This window comes from Pezoporus flaviventris, unplaced genomic scaffold (assembly GCF_033815535.1).
Source record: "Pezoporus flaviventris isolate CSIRO_AGI_PZ_B2104156 unplaced genomic scaffold, CSIRO_AGI_Pfla_v1 ptg000021l, whole genome shotgun sequence".
NCBI lineage: Eukaryota > Metazoa > Chordata > Aves > Psittaciformes > Psittacidae > Pezoporus > Pezoporus flaviventris.
This window is the reverse complement of record NW_026892569.1, coordinates 12,636,440-12,655,069: the sequence shown is the minus strand read 5'-3', so window position 1 is coordinate 12,655,069 and position 18,630 is coordinate 12,636,440. Positions and strand designations below refer to the sequence as shown.

The following is an 18,630-nucleotide window of genomic DNA, read 5'->3' as shown; positions in this document are numbered from 1 at the left end:
TGGGTCGATCTGTTGGCTTTGGGAGCTTATTTCCAAGCGCTACCTCTGGAGAATGATGCCCTCAGTTTTGCCTGCCAGAAATCAGGCCGGGGGTTTGGGTATGCTTAAATCTATCAGCTGTGACTCGGGTGGCCAGGCATAGGCAGATAGGGCTATGTTTCTGCATTCATGACTCCTTAGGGTCTTCCTGCTGTAAAACTGTTTGCTGCAGATGTGCTGCACCTACGTTTTATAAAACTTAGTGGCAATAACATTGATTTCAAACAGGAAATCCACCACCTTCGATGCTCCAATGCTGAGAAATACCCAACAATACTGCTGCTTTGGGAGCAGCCTCTTCCATGGGGGGTGGGATTTCTCTGCTGTCAGGTAGAATTAAACAGGAGCATGAAGGACAGGAGGATTTCCAGGGCTGAAGCAGAGCAGGAGGCTGCTCTCAGTCTTGTTGGGCAGGAGGCAGGCGCCGCATGCTGCTGACTCACGTAATGACCCTTGTGCTAATGCTGTTCCCTGTCATTTAACACAAAAATAAAACTGCTAAATTGAGACCAATTGGAAACATGTGTGGTTTGCTTTGGAAAACACTTAATAGCTGCTATACTTTAGGACTGTGATTGGAAAAGGAGGGAGAAGTAAATAGTTTGGATTAATTGAGCAATACCAAACTGTTTTTATTGGACTTTCCTAAATTCTGCCCGAAACTTGGCTCAAATCAAACAGCTTCAGATAATTTGGGAGAAGTGGTAGGTGAAGCTAAGTGGGAATAGGGCATTAGAGTGTGTGATTACCTGAGTGGAAAACAAAGTGTTCCCAGCGCTCACAGTAGTTAGTGAGTTGCTTTGAAGGATTTTTCGCCCCTGAAATTGCGAGGGCTTTGAGGCAGTGATTTTGGCCTTCAAATGAGTAGAGCAACTTGCTCTGCTGCCCAAGAGCTTTTGAAAGCAGTGTGAATGCACTTTACAGAATGAACAGCCATAAAGCAGAAATCTTTTCCAAACAGGTTGAGAGATCTCTTGATTATTTAATCATGGAAAAAGTAGCCTGCAAGACCTGAGCAGTTCATGGTGGCCTGTCACCTTTTATAGCGCCCAGCCAGACCCTGCTTAGAGAATGTGCCACCAACCTCCCTGCTGCAGACACCAGCAGCTTTACAGGCATTTGTATGCTAAGGCAGACAGTGACAACGCATCAAAGCCTGGTTTTCCATATCTGTGTGTATGATGCTGTGGCAGGTGGGAAAATGCAGAACGGACCGAGTGCAAGTTGCATCTGCAGTCCTGGGGGACATGCAGGTTGTATCTTTGGTCCCTGAGAGCTCATCCCAGCAAAATGCTTTACATTGCTCCACGCTGCCTCGCTTCCTTCTGCTCTCTGTGTTGCTGCAGCTCTCTAAAATATTAATTAGATGAGAAGGGGATCTCCCTCAGATGATCTTCTATAGCGTTACTTGCTGCATTGAGAGCCTGGGCTGCAGTACAGCCCCAAATCTGTGTTGGTTTTCTCCGTAGAAGTGGGAATGGTGACTCAGTATAGATGACAACTTGAATTGGTTATGTCAGCTCTAACTAATGACATTGAAGACCAATAAAGTGACTCTTGGATTGGTTTGGCATTATTAGTTTCATTATTAATTATGTAGACATGACAGCAGCATTAGTGCTAGAATTAACCATCAAAATAAAACAGAATTGTGCTCATAAATCTCGCCAATGAGGAATAAGTGAAGGATTACAGCCATTTTCCATAGGAAAGGAGAGGAAATGGAGTGAGTCTGGGGTAGGAGAGAGACGGACGCAGGGGAGAGTTTGAGGAAGGATGCCAATATACTGAAGATTGTGCAAAGAAGGATCCTGAGAAAAGGGAAGCAGGAGTTAGGGATAAGGTCTGCCCCTGGCTGAGGTGGAGAAGGTTGGGTTCTCCTGCATGTTAACAGGATTTATGTACTGTATCACCTTTAAGCTCTGCTGCATGCATAGTGCCTCCCTGTTCCCCTTGGGATTCTGCTGCCAGCTTGGCATCTAATCTGGGAGCCACTGCAAAGGTTTTCTTTGCTGTGTGAGGCTGGGACAAGCACCCTGTCCATCTCCCAGGGTGTTTGAAAGCTTTATGGGGATCATAAATAGCAGAGTCCAAAGGAAACTGGGTCGAGCACTTGCCAGGAGCAGGCTCTGATTTGGGTGCTGCCTGTGGTCAGGAGGAAGGGGAAGCAGGCGCATCTATCCTGCCCTGGAGGGGAGGCAGGGAGATCCTTGCTCAGCAGAAGAGCTGCCTTTGCTCCTGGGAAGCTGAGCCAGCTTTGACCACGGTAAATGGCTGAGACAAGGCAGTGCACATTACCTCCTGCCCAAGGGAAGATGGAAGAAGAATTACACCTCAGAGGGACGCGTGGGAAGGGCACAGTTACCTGAGGTGGTGCAATTTGCACAGCACTGCTTGTCTGGGGCCATATCTCATTAAAATCTGGGCCTTAATGAGCCGAGAAGCCTGCATCCGCTCAAGCTTGCCATTGAGATCTGCTCTGTGGCAGTGCTGACGTGGCCACATCTGGGTGTAAGAGGTCAGGCCTGGAGGGGTTAACTGAGGCTGGAGGTGGCTGTCACTGTGGACCATGCTCTGCCCTGGCCTCTTGCGGGGTGGTGGATGTGGGTAGCATCCTGCTCAGTGGTGAGAGTAATGGCTCTATTTTTAATGCCTCAAACTGAAGTGCGTGATAATTTAATTTGTACATCCATTAATACTATCTACTGCAGGGTTTGTTCTTAATTATATCGCTCTATAAATGGAGTTTCAGGCATATTAATGGGCTCTCGGTTTTGCTGCCAGGCACAGCTGTATCCATCCCACACGTGGTTGCTTGGAGAAGGACCTCTCTGTTCCACTAACTCCACTGCCCTGGTTGGAGAGGGCTCCTCCCAGCTTGACAGACATTGACCCCAGATCACCTTTCCTCCCTGAAATGGCCAGGAGATGGTCACAGTGGATATCTCCTTGACATCAGTGTGGGGAAATGGGACTCTTTGCAGGGTCCAAGAGCAAAAGGGGTCCTGTGGGACCTGTAGCCCCAGAGTTTTCCAGGAGAAGCTTGTCTTTCAAATAGGAACTGGGCTCCCAAATACCTTTTGTAGCCTGTCCCAGGGTTGAGCTGATTATTAGTGAACTGATAATCTGCCTATGCCATTGGTTCTCATGGGTATAAGAGGGTTAATAAACATCTACCTTAAATCATGTCTCATGGTCTGGTTTACAGCTGAGAAGCCAGCAGTAGAGGCGTGTGTTTGTTATCTGCCTGTCTCCCAGGTGGCCTTTCCCAAGCCCATAGGGTTATTTTCCACTTAGCTTCCTGACTCTGAAGCTCATTTACCAAACAAAATGATTGGAGCACTGCTTTTACTCCCCACCCATGCCTTGGTTTGCAATGCCAGGATGGCAGTAGTGCAAGGGCCTCTGAGGTCCCCATCTTCTGGGATAGCAGGTCCTGTCAGAGCTTCCTGCATAGGGTTGTTGCATCCTTCCCAGTGGTTTGGCTGGTGTCTGAGAGCAGCCATGGCCCTGGGTGGGCATTGCAGCTGCATGCTGTTGTCTGTTTGAAAGTACCAGAGGGTCATTTAAAACCATTCAGAGGCTCTAAATTACTTTAGAAATAGGGAGAGAAGCTATTTGCACGGGTGTATTCAGTGGTTGCACTAAAAATGCCTTGACTAGTCACTTCACCTTGTAGTGCTTTGGTGTCTGCAGGAAACTAGGGAAATTACTTGCCTTTTTCTAAAGATGCTGGTGAGAAAGGGCTTGCTGAAAGGTGCTGGGTAAATGTGAGTGATTATGCAAGTCCAGGAGAGTCAAGGTTCTTTCAGACCACACTGTTACTTAGCTTTTCTCATAGATGCAGATATTATTTGCTGTCTGCATTAGCTATTTCTAATCTTTGAAATGAAGCCAGAGTTCTTGAAGTCACTGCTTTTTCTGAGCTGATGCTGGCTTTTTTCGCCCGAGGAGCATTTGAAATCTGCCAGAATGAATGTATTGTCAAAACCAGGGACTGAAAACCCTATACAGGATCTGCTGCCCCTGTGAGTTGTGAGCTTTCCCAAGTCATCAGGGAGAAGAAATGCCTGCTCTCATTGTCTGCAAGAGCTGTGGATGGACAGAGGCAAAAGAAATCCTTCTCTCTCCTTCCCCCCTCCCGCCGCCACCCAAAATTCTCTCTTTGGGTGGAAAGAAGCTTTTGACACAGCCACACGCATGCATACACACACAAGAGCTTCCGTGCTTCCCAGTGACCAGGGAGCTGGAGCTGCTGAGGAGCAGGAGTTGGGGAGATCCCATCCCCTCTCTGCGGCCGTGAGACCAAATGAACAAAGTGAACAGGGTTTTGAAGATCCTTACCAAGTCCTCGAGGAGGAGGAGGAAGAGATGGAGAGAGGAGCTGAAGGTGGAGGAGGAAGGGGAGAGCCGGGCACTCTGTGACATGGGTGGTTTGTGCCGCCTGCACGTCTGTACTGGTGGTAAGGAAACAGGGATGCTCTGCTTGCCTGGAGATAACATGCCTCTTTGATACCCTTTGCTTTACTTGACAGGAAAGCTTCCTAGAGCCAGCCACTGCTGTTGTGCTTGTCAAGGGCTGAAAAACATTGGTGGGACTCCCAGGTCTCCTTTATGAACCTTCCTTTGACAGCAAGGGTGGCATTTTGTACTGTTGTGGAGTGGGAGCAGCAGGGAGTCTCCTTTCCAGTGGGATGGTGTTCCTGAAAGCGTGGTGAGAGCATGTAGCTCACTGAGATTTTTGTTTGGTGTATGTGTGCTTTTGAGATACTGAAGCTCGGATGTGTATTATGTATATTTGGGCAGCAAAAAAGCAATGGGAAAAGGACAAATTTGGTTTGTTTATTCATCTGAGGAATGGTTTTGTCTGTAAAAGTGTGCGACAGCCAAAGCTGGTCTGGACCCAGGTTCGTTACATCCATTCCTCTCTTCTGAGCAAGCTATGCCGTGGCTGTAACATCACTGAAAATGATTCTGTTTTAGTCTGTCTATAAAAAAAGCCAAATGAGAAAAGCTCAGAATGTGGAAAAAAGGGCATTTACAGCATTCACTGACATGTCCTCAGCACGTTTGAACTCTCTGCCAGCAGCTGTGACGCAGCAGAGTTAAAATGTGAAGGGCTGTGCGCTTGGTCGTCGGGCTCAGCTTCCTTCATTCTGCATTGCCAGAGTCCAGGGGATATGAAGCTACATTTAAGATGAAGCTATGCTCATGTCTAATGTAGGTCACTGTTCTTTTCACTGTCACATTTGGTAGTTTGTTTGCAATGGTATTGTTATCGCTTTTGAGCATTTCACAGGCTTGCTCTTTCTCTTCTCGCCCACTGCTTTTCTGACCCTGTCCTGGAGCATCTGATGGCCTCATTTTTATAGGAATCTAGGTGCTTGGACAGCTTCATTTCCAGCTGGAGGCCAGGGACACAGGGCTTGCCCGGGGTTACACAGATTGGGGCAAGGCTGAACACTGAGCTTGAGACCCAAGCCTGTGCTATGATAAGGAATTCTGGTGCCTATCGCTCTCACCTTCAGCTTCTGCATAAAAAAATGCTTTCTGCTAAAAACCTGTGTTGCAAAGGTTGTTCAGATCAAGCGGGTGAGTGGTAGAAAGCCAGAAAATACTGAGGTGAGGGTGGTGTGCACAGATCAGACCATCCCTTAGTGCTTTTGTGTGTAATGTCTTCTTTAATCACACCATGGCAAGCCAGGAGGTCATACCCTAGTGTGTCTTGCCATCTCTCTTTTGAACCTTTAGTTGATGCCAACCTGTATGGGTAATGCTAGTTAGGTGGCATGGGTCTCTCTCAGCTGGATGTACAGAATGGGCCTCTCCCTCTGAACTGTGTGTCCAGGTTGATTAGCAGGGAAAGGAGAAGAATTGGTGCTTCTCAACCTAAAATCAACATTTTAAATGCATGGGATAAATTGTCCATAGAGTGTACTCCTCTCTGCTGAGTATAAAGGGAAGTACATGTGACTGGCTAAGATGAAGATCTCTCTCCTGGGCTTGTATGGCTTTGTGATGTGAATATATGACCATCCAAGAAAGTTTTGGCTCTACTGCCTGGATATGTTATAGGTGAAAAGCCCCTCTTTCAGAGTCTCTATTGTTAGCCTTAGTCTTTGTAAAAAGCTGAACCCATTGCTCAATGCAAGATAGGTAGTGGGTTAATGCCCCTTCTGCCATCTAGACAGCAGTGACAGAGATGGATTGCCAGGGAGAAAAAGCATCTGTTCAGGCAAATGGGGAAAAAAATAGTGCATTCCTGTGGTCGGGTTCTCTGCTGGCAGTTATTCCAGCCACTTGTATCTCCACAATAAAATGTAAATGAATGCAATCATTTATTCTGCAGCCCGGAGGCCTAGTGGCATGAAAAGATAAGAGAGCATTTTCCATTGTTTATGTGGTGGAGGTGGCTCTTCTGTGTCTGCTACTGCTTCTCTGATGCCTTGGCAGCATCTAAATGTTGCTTTTATTATTAAAAACACATATACGGGTGCCTAATATCTTAAACGGATTAGCGTGGTGTTTACAGAAGCATCAGCCAGCCCCTGCTCCCTGCAGGCTCTTGGCATTCCTGTGCCTTCTTCAGGAGCAGTGCACAGGCAGCAGAAATGCCATCAGCTGGCCAAGGGCTGGGGAAAAAAGCAGTTTGTGCAGGCACAAAGCAAGGAGCGATGGGCTTGTAACGTGTGTGGTTGTGCCAGTCGGCGGGATGAGGAGGAGGGATTGGGAGATGCCAGTGAGCTGCTTCTCCCGAGGCTGGAGAAGGGGGAACAAAAGGGAGGGTGGAGAACAATAGGACACAGTGGCACTGGGATAATCTCTGACTGTTTTTAGGCATGTTTAATTGGCCTGTCAGTTTTCCACGTCTCATGCATTTTCATAAGGATTCCTCTTTGCCTCTCATTTTATCTTCTCGTAGCTCCTTGGATTTCCCTGCAGACAGTCTCTCTGGCTTTCTTTGTTGTGTGTCCTTCCCCCCCCCCCGTTTCAAAGCAGTGCTGAGTTGCCTGGCTTCGTGGTCTCCAAGCAGAAAGGCAGATGCAGCAAAGGGTCTGTTTGGGAAAAATCTCATGTTATCCTCAGCAGAGGGAGAAATTGGGCATGAGAAGGGGGACTGTCAGTGACCTAGGCGTGCGTGCCATCTATCGTAGCTCTCTTTGCACTGGGCTAGGGCTCTGACGATAAACCCACATCCCAGTCGTGTGATGTTTTGGGGAATTAAGATTTATACTGGAGATTTATATTTTTCCCTCTGATCCTTCTGAAATCTAAGGTCTATTTATTATTCTGATTTTTCCGCCCAGTATTGGCTACCTTGGAAAAAACAAACCTACTCAATTTCTGGGTTAAATAAATCCATTCAAAGGGATGTTGCTCAGCCTTTCAGATCATCTGTGTTAAGCTCCTACCCTTTCATTGCTAAATGATGCCAGACCTCGTTGCTTCATCCTCCCACAAGAAATCCCCTAGGCACATAATTAAAACCAAGCCATCCTTGTAAAGCCACTGGCTGAGCTCACTAGAATCGGTCCTGCATTTCTTGTGGCTTTGAAGTTCATGAGTGCTGGGGTTGGGAGGGACACAAGGACCCACAGAGACTCGGCTCTGGCAGATGAAGATCAGGAGCTGCCGTTATTGCTGATGGGCTTCTCTTGGAGCCAGTCCTGTCCCATCTGAGCCATGGGGTTGAAGATAAACATCTTCAGATAGGTGCCTGTGCCCGAGTTCAAAACTGCATGGTCAGGCTGTCCAATGGGGTTTGGGTGCTTGAGGTGAAGCTTCATAGCCTTTCAGAAATGTCTCATTGTCAGGATCTGGGGGCAGATGCTCTGATATCATGAAGCAAAGGCCATGAGAAGCCAGTGGGGTGTCCCAGACCCTGGGCAGGGAAGGAGATGGGAAGAGCTGTAGGTGGTGGTGGAGGAGGTCAGGGATGGACATTTCCCCCTTGCTTGCTTTTGAAGAGGTGCTTATACCTCATGATAGCAGAAGAGCAGCTGCCATGAGGCCCTCTGTGTCCCATCAACAGGGTTGTTTTCACATGGCTTTAATACATTTAGTGATGACAGTTTGGTTTGTGGCAATTGATTGTCCTGCAGGGTTGTCTCCTCTGTTTATATCCCATGGGTCTCACTGTGCAGCAGTAAATAATTGCAAAGCTGCTAGTTTCGTTTCCAGCCATAAATTCAGATGCTGGAAAAAGAGATGTGTTTATTCCTATGTCTCTCTTCTTCAAATGTGGCTGTTCAGGGAGCAATGTGTACCCCTGTGTGTGAACATGTTTGGGAACAGTGATAACGAAAATAGTGTGAGGAACCTCTAAATCAGTGCTTTTTCATATGGGAATGCAGGAGATGAAGTGATTTGGACAAGGCTGTGCATCAGGGAAGGCGGAGAGACAAGAAAAAGATCCTTTTGGCATAGCATTGGTCCAGGCTGGGCGTATGTGTGCTGCGGTGCCTGGTCCTGGTCTGGGGATGGTGATGGAGTACTACAGGGAGCAGTCAAGCAGCTGAGGTTTAACATGCTGCAGGTCTTGGGACAACTCTGAGGCATGGCAGGAAGCGTTCTCCTAGTGGGAGCAGTCTTCTTGATAGAAAAGGGAAAACCGAAGAGCAGGAATTAATGTGTGGCTCTGAAGAAGTCAGGGTTAATAGCATTGGGGCAGGGATATCTGTAGGTAAAGACAAAAGACCCTGAGAAAGAGAACAGGCTGGAGACCATAAGAATCCTCTCTCTGCCCTACTGCCCTATGGTAGTGAGCATACTCTAAGTGAGCCATTATTAGCAGTTATGGGCATACTGCAAGATACAGATTGGTCTATTGAGTTAGAAAGAGTCACCCTTTTTCAGCCTTTCAAAGTGATTTCCCTTGTGATGACCAGCAGAAGGAGAAAGCTGTATTTCTTAAGTGGAGCCCTGTGCTCTTTCAAAGCCCCAGCATCTCCGAACTCCCTCCTTGCTATTGGGGTCACGGAGCTGCATTATTTATAGCTCCTCCTGGGCACCCCACTTGCCCATCTTGCAGCGGCTGCAGAAAGGGGATTGCTGGCATATGCTGGAGGTGCAAAGGTGACTGAAAGCTCATGAATGTTTATGGGATCTCTAACTTCCAGCACAGACAATTGTACAGAGAGAGCTCTGATCAAACGGAATCAATCCATTGTAACCAAACATAAATTTCACTGTGAAAATATTCTGTTTCAACATTTTCAGCAATTAAGCCCTTTTTCATCTAGACTGGTGCTAGAAATTAATTAGCTGATAATATCCTCTTTAGAATAAAGACAAATGTTTTCATGTCTTTGCTGAAGGCTAATATTTGCAAAAAGAAAAGTAGATGAGTTCCTTAAATCTCTGTAATCTTGCCCCAATAAATATACTTCTTTACTATTAAGTTTTTAATGAATTTCTGCATGCCTTTCCCACCTTTTATATCATGTTAAGTACTGGAGAGAGGCTTCAGGTTTCAGCTTTCAGAGGACTGATCGGATTCAGTACAGCCCTTCAATCTTGGTGTCACCTGTAATAAGGGCCAAGGAAAGGGGTAAGAGTGAAAATGTAATGGGACAGATGGCCCTTTTCTTCAAGAGCAAGTATATAAATGCTTATATGATTAAAGATGATATGCACACTTTGCTTGCTTGTCAAGTAGGTGCAGAAACTGGGCGGTTTAGTCCTTTATGCAACTGGATCCTGAATTAGTCTATGGATGAGGCGAGCCTGGAGGCCAATGGCTTGATTTCCTAGGGAAGCAGAGATGTGCTGAGTTAACTCTGCAGCACTTGCTTTTGCAGCTCTTTTGCAGTTGTGTAATGAAAATCAGCAAGCAAAGCCAGGCAGAATAGGCGTTTTAGGGAACTCCAAGGAACTGTCTTGGATCAACCTGCAGCTCTGCTGGTACGCTGCATCAACACTGACTTTGGAGCAGAGTGTTTTCCTGCTCATTCACATGATGATGGGACCAATCCATGAAGGAAATGCAGATAGAGAGTGAGACTTTCAGGTTTCCTGACTGTAACATGCAGCTTTGTTGGTTTTGGACATCAGCATAAAGTAGAAGCTATAGACTGAATTTGTAGCCTTTGTGAAAAGCTGAGTTTGGTATTTTCTGATTAGAGAAATGGACATGGCAAATTCTGGAGGAGGGAAATGCAGGGTATTGGGGTAGGAAAGTACTTCAGAAAGTACTTCAGAAGTAGGGATAATAAATGAAGTCTGAATAGGGTAGACTTGAGAGCTGCAGTTCTTAACATCTCTCTTGGATGACAGAAGTAAATATCTCCCTTAGTGGGAAATATGACATTGCTGGTAAGTGCTTTTCTAAACACCACCTGACAGTGAGACTTCATCCATTTTTAATTAAGCCATCTCAATGATAATTACTGTGATTTAGCCATTTCCCAAACAGGTCTCTAGTGAATTATGGGCACGGTCAATTCTTGGAAGAGTGAGTGTTGGGCCACCTCTGTGACGGTGCAGCTCTGGGTCTGGTAACCAAAGGGGCTGGCAAATCTCTGCCTACTGTCAAACAGGGTAAGGAAATCAAGCCTGTGTGAATGAAAAAATGCTTAAGGTAGTATAAAATAATGATGAGTTTTGAGCTGGTTTTATGCATTTAATTGGGGCTGGTCCCAGTTCCCTGCTCTGCTGTTTGCTCCCAGTCCAATACTGGGCAAGCCACTATGAGCAGGTTTTCTGCCAGAGTAAACTGGTGTGGCTGTTTTGCAGACAAGAAAGCAATGCCAGTTGTATGTGGTGGTGGGATGTGGTCATTAGGTTTGATGGTGGACAAGGATAATTTAGCTTGATGTCCTGTACAAACACAGGCCAAAACCTTCATCCGTGTATCTCTAGTAACTTGGGCAAGATGGCAAACCCGCTGGTTGGTTTTCTGGAAGCAGACATCTGGTTTTAATTTAAGGAGACCAGAGCATAGATAACATGCTCCTTCCTGCAGTAATTTGTTCCTGTGGGTGAAACACAAGAGGTCCTTAAGACCTCTTGAACACTCTGCTATTGATTAATAATTGTGTAGCTTCTAGCTTTCAGCCTTTTGCTTAAAAAAACAAGGTAGGTTTTTTTTTACTGGGGGCTAAATATCATTAAACAGCAAATCTACCAGAACAAACGTGCTGCTTAAGAAGACACGTATATTTCCTAGCAGGAGCAGTACTGATTCTGCACGGTTATTCTACATTCCCCAGTATAACACGTCTAAAGTGAGGCTTGTTTGGTTTCAAAGCTAAGCTGCATGTTGCAGTTACTGCAGCTTTCCGATCACCCTTTCTGGTGCTGGGAAGACCGATGGTGCTCTGTAAGTACAGATGGTGTTAAGTAAGATGGTGTTACTGTAAGTAACAGTTAGATTTGTGAACGATCTTTTCACTGTGCTCACAGTAACAGGCTGCAGCTGGCACTTAAACTGGGTAAGGAGAACCTGCTTGAAAGGGAAATGACTTTTGGCCTTTGGCAGACTAATGTGTCTCAGGCTGTTACTAGCTAATTGCTTCATTAGCACAACATCGGTGTAAAAGCCAGTGTGAAGGCTGTTGGGAGTACATACATGAAGGCATAGTGTGACCCCTGTCTAGATGAGCATCTGCAGTCAGTATTTGCAAGAGGCTTTCCTTCTTCTAAGTAAATTGGCAGTCAGAGTGAGCAGCAATACAGCACATGGAGATAAGACTGTTTTAATTTCTTGCTTCAGGAGACTCAGCTGTCTCCTTGGGAAGACTGATGCCCTGTCCATGGATCCACAGATTGAACAAACATACCGAACCATTTAATTATTAACAAATAGCTTCAGCATTTCCTGGCAAAATAAACCATGGCCTTAGGCTGAGTCCCAACAACAGTGTTCCACCTCCAAGACCACACTTCGTACCACAAGCAACAGGCAGTACCACTTTTGTCACTGCTCTTTAGAGTAATGCAGCCCTCATAACCCTGTTTCCAGATGTATGCAATATTTTCTTGCAGTTAAACAGCTTCTTTTTACTGCTATTTCACTGCAGCATTTCCAGGTAGGGACCTGGCTCCTCTTACACTCTCTTGTGCAGAAGTAGGAAAAAAAAGATGGGCTGAGTATCAAGCACCCGAGCTTTTGGTTTGCTGTGCATGCTCATAAGGCTGTGGCATCACCACTGAAATACTCCCAGGGAAGAACATAAGACTACTTCTACACACAAATTGTCAAGATGTTCTGAGCTAATAATTTTAGGAAGAGGAGGTGTTTAAGTAATACTGATAGGGCTCAAGTTGGAAGCTCAAAAAAGGAACAGAGATGTGACTTTTTAAATCAGCTGCTGCCTTAGCTTTGGGACATAATCCAAATGCCATTCACCTACTTGAATTGCAGAAAAGTGCCCATAAAATCCTAGACATTCAGCCTTCCTGCCAATCTGGGGTGTGAATTATGGAGAGGACAAGTAGGGAGACATCATCAGTACATAGCTTTCACCCCTGGCCTTCACTCATCTTTAGATAAATCTTCCTTGAGTTCTAGTCTCAGTCTAGTCTAAATACAGATCATCAGGATCTCAGTGGTTTGGCTTGGAAGCGCAGTCCCCATGAGTGTTACTTTTGAAACTGTGGGACCATGGTGCTTGCACACTGCTGCATTTGTGGTATCTCAGAACAGGATATTTCTCCAAAGAGCATCTTGCTGGTTTCTTGCAGCTGATGCTAAGGAATGTTGAGAGTCTGGAGAAGTTCTAATTCAGGGAAATAATTGCGTATAGTCAGAAATCAGACATGGCATTTCTTACAACATGGCCTTCTGTGGGTTTGTAAAACATTACCCAGCATGTTCAGAGCATGTGTCAGAGAAATCAGAGCGGATGCAGAAATAAGAAGAGCTTTCAAAATGCTGAGGGTGAAGGTTAATGACTGAAGCCTGTTCATCTACTTAGCTGAATACAGTTTCATGACAGACTGTCACCTTCGTAAGTTATTGTCAGAGTAATTAAAGCCAATAGTGCCACATCAAACTTCTCCCCCTGATGTTACTCTGTTGGAGTCTTTGGCACCACACAGGGGAAAGCTGCAGCCATGCTAATTAGGACCAGGAAGGTACTTGTAAAGCATAATTTAGACCATATCCTTTTGGGAATTGTCTACTAACCAAGCATGGCTTCAGTGAAATGGTTCATCGTTCACTCTGTCACCGGGATCATTTATTAACGGTAATCAGTTTAAGTAGTACGTGTGTCAGTGTGGGCAGAGCATCTTCTCCCAAACCTTTGTTATCGACAGTGTCAGTACACGAGGAGAAACAAGTTCAGATTGCCTTTGCCAAGCTGTCAGTTTGACCCCCTGCCCTGACCTAACAGTATTTGTCAGCATTGCATTGGATTTAATAGGCACCAAGAGGCAATAAACTTGGAGCCTGGGGTCTGTTTGGTCACTTTAGGAGGGGGTGAGCACCTTTCTGCCTGCTGGCTACCCTGGTGCTGCTCTGCTTTATGAGGGGATATGGGCATTTCAGTGGGAATTCACTCATCAAGAAGGAGAGTACTTCATCACTGACACACAGCATCCCAGGAGTCTATGGGATATCTCATTTTTATAGATCAGCTCACTCTGAGTTTGGTTGAAGGCATTACTGCTTTGCATTTGCTGTTTCAGCATTGATCTGACTTGCTTGTCTAAGAGAGACTTTTTGTCTCCAGATGCTTTAATGCCACATTTGGCCAATGTTATTTGCTTCTGTGGCTCTTGAAGAGCTCCTGAACTCTTAGGGGGAAATCTGTTGTATGCTAATTGCAATGGTTTATCTTAACATGCACTGTGGCAGGAATATTTTTGGGATACCTACATTCTGTTGTTGGCCAGTCCTGGACAGAGTTATCCAAGAAAATCTGTTCACCAAGAGCAAGACTTTAATGAAGTGCTGTAGTAAGAAGGCAGGCTCTTCCATAGATTTTGTTAGTGATCCCTGAAATTACTCCAATGAGAAGTTACTCATAGTCTATTTATAGAGCAAACCCATCTGTAGTGAACTCTGTTTGTTTTGCTTTCTTTTTAAATGGAAGCTGTACACTGGTTAGCCAGTTTAATGCGGTCTGATCTATAGTGATGCTAAAAAGCCCGTTAACCCAGTGTCTGGCAATAATCTGGTTTTACTTCTTGCAGACAATGTGCAAATATAAAATGAAAAGAGAAGGGAAAAAAAAAGGCTGCCATTCCATAGGAATCTGCATTTCTCTCCCTAGAAACCCATTTTATGGGTCTGCTTGCTGGCTCTACCTATAGTCATCCAAAATTGAAGCAGATGTAAGGTTGGAACATCCTTTAAACTAATGAAGAGAAAATGAAAATAACCGGAACAAATACACGGAGCCACTGTTATCAGTATTTGTAACATTAATGCATTCAACCATAACTGTAGTTGTTAGTAAGGAAATATTGCCTTTTCAAACACGTTTTAGTGCAGTGTGTAATTTTCAGGATATATATTAGGCACATGGGCTTTTGCATTATTATTCCTGAGAAAGGAAACAAGCTATATGGCATCTTCAAGGGAAAAATGAGCTAATTTAATGGGAGCTCTACTTTGAATAGTTTCTACTCCTTTAATTTTGGTCTAATACGTGTTTTTAAATGCCTGCATGAAAAGAAGACTGTTTTCTTCCTTAATGCATCTCCACAGTTTGCTGTTATAGAAAAGGTGTAATCAGTGCCAGACAAATGCAGCAGTACACACGTATATTCTGAATACTGCATATTCATTAATCACACCGTGTTTTACTTTATCTTTCTGAAACTTGGTGTAGTTCTGTTTTCATTATGCTCGTGTGTTATTTGCCATGGATTCTATGGGTTGGAAGAGCCACTTCAAATACTGAAGATGATAAATGGTAATAGATTTCCCATTACACAAATGCTTTTTTATCCGCTTAGTTTAATTGCTGCATTTCTCACTCCTCCTATTGTGTGCTTGTGATGACCAGCGTCCCCACAGTCATTTTCTTAGCTGAAATGAGGATTAGATTTATATGTGGGAGAGTTGAAAACACAGTTGTTCCAGTATCAAAGAGGAGCAGCTGTGTTTTGCTTGCAACTGGAATTTCCTCTGAGGTAAACCCAGTTCTCTAGGGACATGCAGGCAATTCCCCATGCTAAAGAAGTTCTCTGAGCCTTTCAGAGGAGGCTAAACTGGATCTTAATATTCAGGTTTATGTCTGAATATGCTTAAATCCCAGTGGTGAACCTAAAGAGAGGATGCAATGGCACGGTTCCTCTAGTCCCACATGCATGTTTCTCATGTAGTACAAACACGTTCAGGCTTTATCTTCTGTAAGAGGCTTTAAATACATGTTTACATGCAAGTTCATCTGTATGTAATATACACGTACACACTCATCACTGCTTTCAACTCTGTTTTAAAGAAAACAACAAAGAGTCAAGCAGAGGATCTCAGGTGCTGTTACATAAAGATTGATCTCTAAAGGAGGCACTGAGGGTTTATTGAGTTTTGAGGGTCTGTAATTGGAATTCCTGAATCTATAATTTGGTGTTACTGCTCTGGGATTGCCATTTGTGCTGTGCTGTGAACACTGCCACATAGAATCATAGAATAGTTAGGCTTGGAAAGGACCTTAAGATCATCCAGTTCCAACCCTCCTGTCATGGGCAAGGACATCTCACACTAAACCATGGCACCCAAGGCTCTGTCCAACCTGGCCTTGAACACTGCCAGAGTGTTCACGAGCATATGTTCAGAGCAGGTCTCTTTTAGCCCTTTCCTTGCTGGAAAGCTGTCTGGGTCAGTCTGTGTTATGTCTTCTTGTGGTTCCAAACTTAGACCTTTGAGTTTGAATGTACCAAACTGGTTATGTGTCCTTTCAGCCCAAAAAGTTGGTAATTACCCTGGTAACTCAGCGCAGATACAGAGAGGTGAGGCATCGGAGGTTGATGGCGAGGGTTTGTATGGGGCTGACTTTTTGTGGGGACCCTGAGTGGTCCTGCCAAGAGCGAGGCATCCGTTTGGCCTTCCTAAATTCCCTGGTAAATCTGCCCAAAATAAGCTTGGTGCCTTCTATTAGTCAATAACCCTGTGGAGAACCAGCCTGGGGCTGCCCGCTATCCTCTGCTGCACACAACAGCTTATAAAGACAAAAGCTCTCCAGCAGTTAGGAAGGTGCAGCCCCGAACTGCTCCAAGGCTGCTCCATCCCCAGCAGAAATATCCAGGAGGATCCATCATCCCGCTCTGCAAGTTGGAGGTGGGACTCGGGCTTCATTCAGGCCCATTGTCTGGGGAGCTAACGTTCAACAGGTGGCTTACGTGTCCCGGGAATGGTGGCTTCAGTCTCAGATCTGTGGGATGTTGTTGATGGTTTCTGCAGCCACAAAAAGCTCTTTTGCAGATAATTTCTTTAGCAGAAAGGTTATTTAGGAGGACTTGTGGTGCTGGGGCTGTTAGCAGCACATACCCCCATGGCATGTGCACCGGTGCCGGGTTTCTGGTGAACAGGTCCCATAAAATCATAGGAGTTTTATTTCCTTTGCTCTGGGAAGCTGTGGTTTTGTCTTTCTGGTGAAGTGCAAGCATGAACCCGTATGTGCTAAGGAGCAATGTTACTTGGCAAATTAATATGTTAACGTGATACCAGATTCCCAGCTGGAGACTGGCGATAGGTTTATAAACACCGATGAGTGATCATAGTCATCTGGACAAGACAACAAGAGCCCTGTGCTCAAAGTGTTGGAAAGGGGCTGTGTCCCCTCTAGCCCTGTCTTTGCCACCCTCCCTACAGAAACCCTTCCCTCTCGCTCCCTCTGCCACTACATAAACCACGGCTCCATTCCACTCTAGCCATACATGAGCTCCGAGCGGGCAGCCCCTGGCAGAGGCAGGCAGGGGTGCGGAGGGGGAAGCGGCACGGAGCCGTGTGAGCGCAGCGCCGGAGCCTGCGGGCGCTCGGGGAAGAAGATGTTCGCTGTTTCGCTCAAGTGCCGGCTCGGGGTGGTGAGACGGAGGAGCAAAGGTACGGGGAGAGCCGCGCAGCTCGCTCCTGCCTGCGAGAGAGGGGCTCGGAGGGGACGGGCTTCAGCTTCTCCTTTGTTAGCGGGGCAGGAGGCAATCACCTACGTGGTCCGTGACTGATTACCGCTCCTGATGTACATTGGCGAGGTGGGGGGGGAGCAGGGCTGGTTTACTTTCTCGCATGTCACACGTTTTTCAGAAGTTGTATTTTCTTTCCCACATTGATTCTCTGGATTTTTATTCTGTCCTTCTGCCACGGTTATTATTGCAGTAGATTTAAAGGTGCCTCAGAGCATCACAGGGATTCCCATCTCCCATGCGGGAGCTGTAACTTTGCAGGGAGAAGCACTTGGGTGTTTGCTGGATGCCACCGGACTGTTTGGGACTGTTTGGTTGGGACTGTTTGGTTGGGACTGTTTGGTTGGGACTGTTTGGTTGGGACTGTTTGGTTGGGACTGTTTGGTTGGGACTGTTTGGTTGGGACTGTTTGGTTGGGACTGTTTGGTTGGGACTGTTTGGTTGGGACTGTTTGGTTGGGACTGTTTGGTTGGGACTGTTTGGTTGGGACTGTTTGGTTGGGACTGTTTGGTTGGGACTGTTGTTTGGTTGAAAGGATGAGAAAACTGGGAGGATAACAGGGAGAAAACAAACTGTGAGAAGATCTGAGGACTATTTTAAGTGTATCTCAGAGGAAGTTATCGGACACAGGGTGGAGTTTCTGTTCTCAGAGTTCTGCAGCATTGCATGTGATGAGAAGTAAAGAGTTTTCTGTGCCGGGCTGTGATCCCGCTGTCTATGGCCCCTGGTTTAGTTGTGTGTTAGGTGGTCTGTGAACTTCCATGGTGGAAGGTGCTGTGGCTGCTGGTGCTCAGTCCTGTTGCTGTTGCCTTTGATTTCTGACAGGTTTGTGTTTGCCTGGGGCCTGAAGCCCTTGCTGGGAGCTCTGCTCTTCCTGCTGGTGGCACTGCTGCAGCAGATCAAAGCCCTTGTGTGTAAAGGAAGATGAGCTGCGTTTTTACAGGGACCTCTAAAGATAAACGTCTTTTAGGGGCCCTGTATAACTTAGTTATTATTGATTCCAGTCTTCACTGAATGAACAAACTCAGTTGTCAGATTTACTCAATGGGAGAGAGAGAGACTTACTAGTGCAGGGTCTATGTGTTGATGCTCAGGAGCTCTGTCAGGACACTGGCAGGTACAAAACTTAGGTATCAAAGGGAAGGGCCTGAACAAAATGTGTATGTCTGAGGTGGACCAGACCTTAAGTTCAATTCCTCTGTGTGACTTGCCTTGCAAGTAACAAGTATTTGCTCAGCTCAGGGTTGCAATTCAACGGGACATACCTGAGCACAGAGCAGGAGCCTGAGGGCTGCTATGCTTGATATCGGTTATTGGGTGCTAAGACAGCATGTGGGTTATGATTGCCTTGTCATGCTTCTGCTACTGTGGTCAGTGCACATGCAGAGGCATTACCAGGATGGTCTCTTGTGCCCTTTGCTGCACACAAGGGCAGCTTTATTTCAGGTGTTAGAATACGTGTTTGGCATCAGTTGCCTTTGACAGTTTTTGCTGACCTCTCTTTGTTTCTTCTCTTCC

General features: G+C 45.9%; 1 protein-coding gene across 3 annotated transcripts in view; it reads left to right on the top strand.

The window, feature by feature from the left end:
* GRIP2 (glutamate receptor interacting protein 2) overlaps positions 1–18,630 on the top strand; it is a 240,581-nt gene that overhangs the window by 107,379 nt on the left and 114,572 nt on the right. Inside the window, exon 1 of one of the 3 annotated variants that reach the window (XM_061456090.1) lies at positions 16,887–17,035. The exons of the other annotated variants lie outside the window; for them this stretch is intronic. Coding sequence (XP_061312074.1) covers positions 16,981–17,035 — 55 coding nt within the window. The 5' untranslated portion in view covers positions 16,887–16,980. Of the gene's footprint in view, positions 1–16,886; positions 17,036–18,630 lie in introns of those variants that run through there. 3 annotated transcript variants of the gene reach the window in all.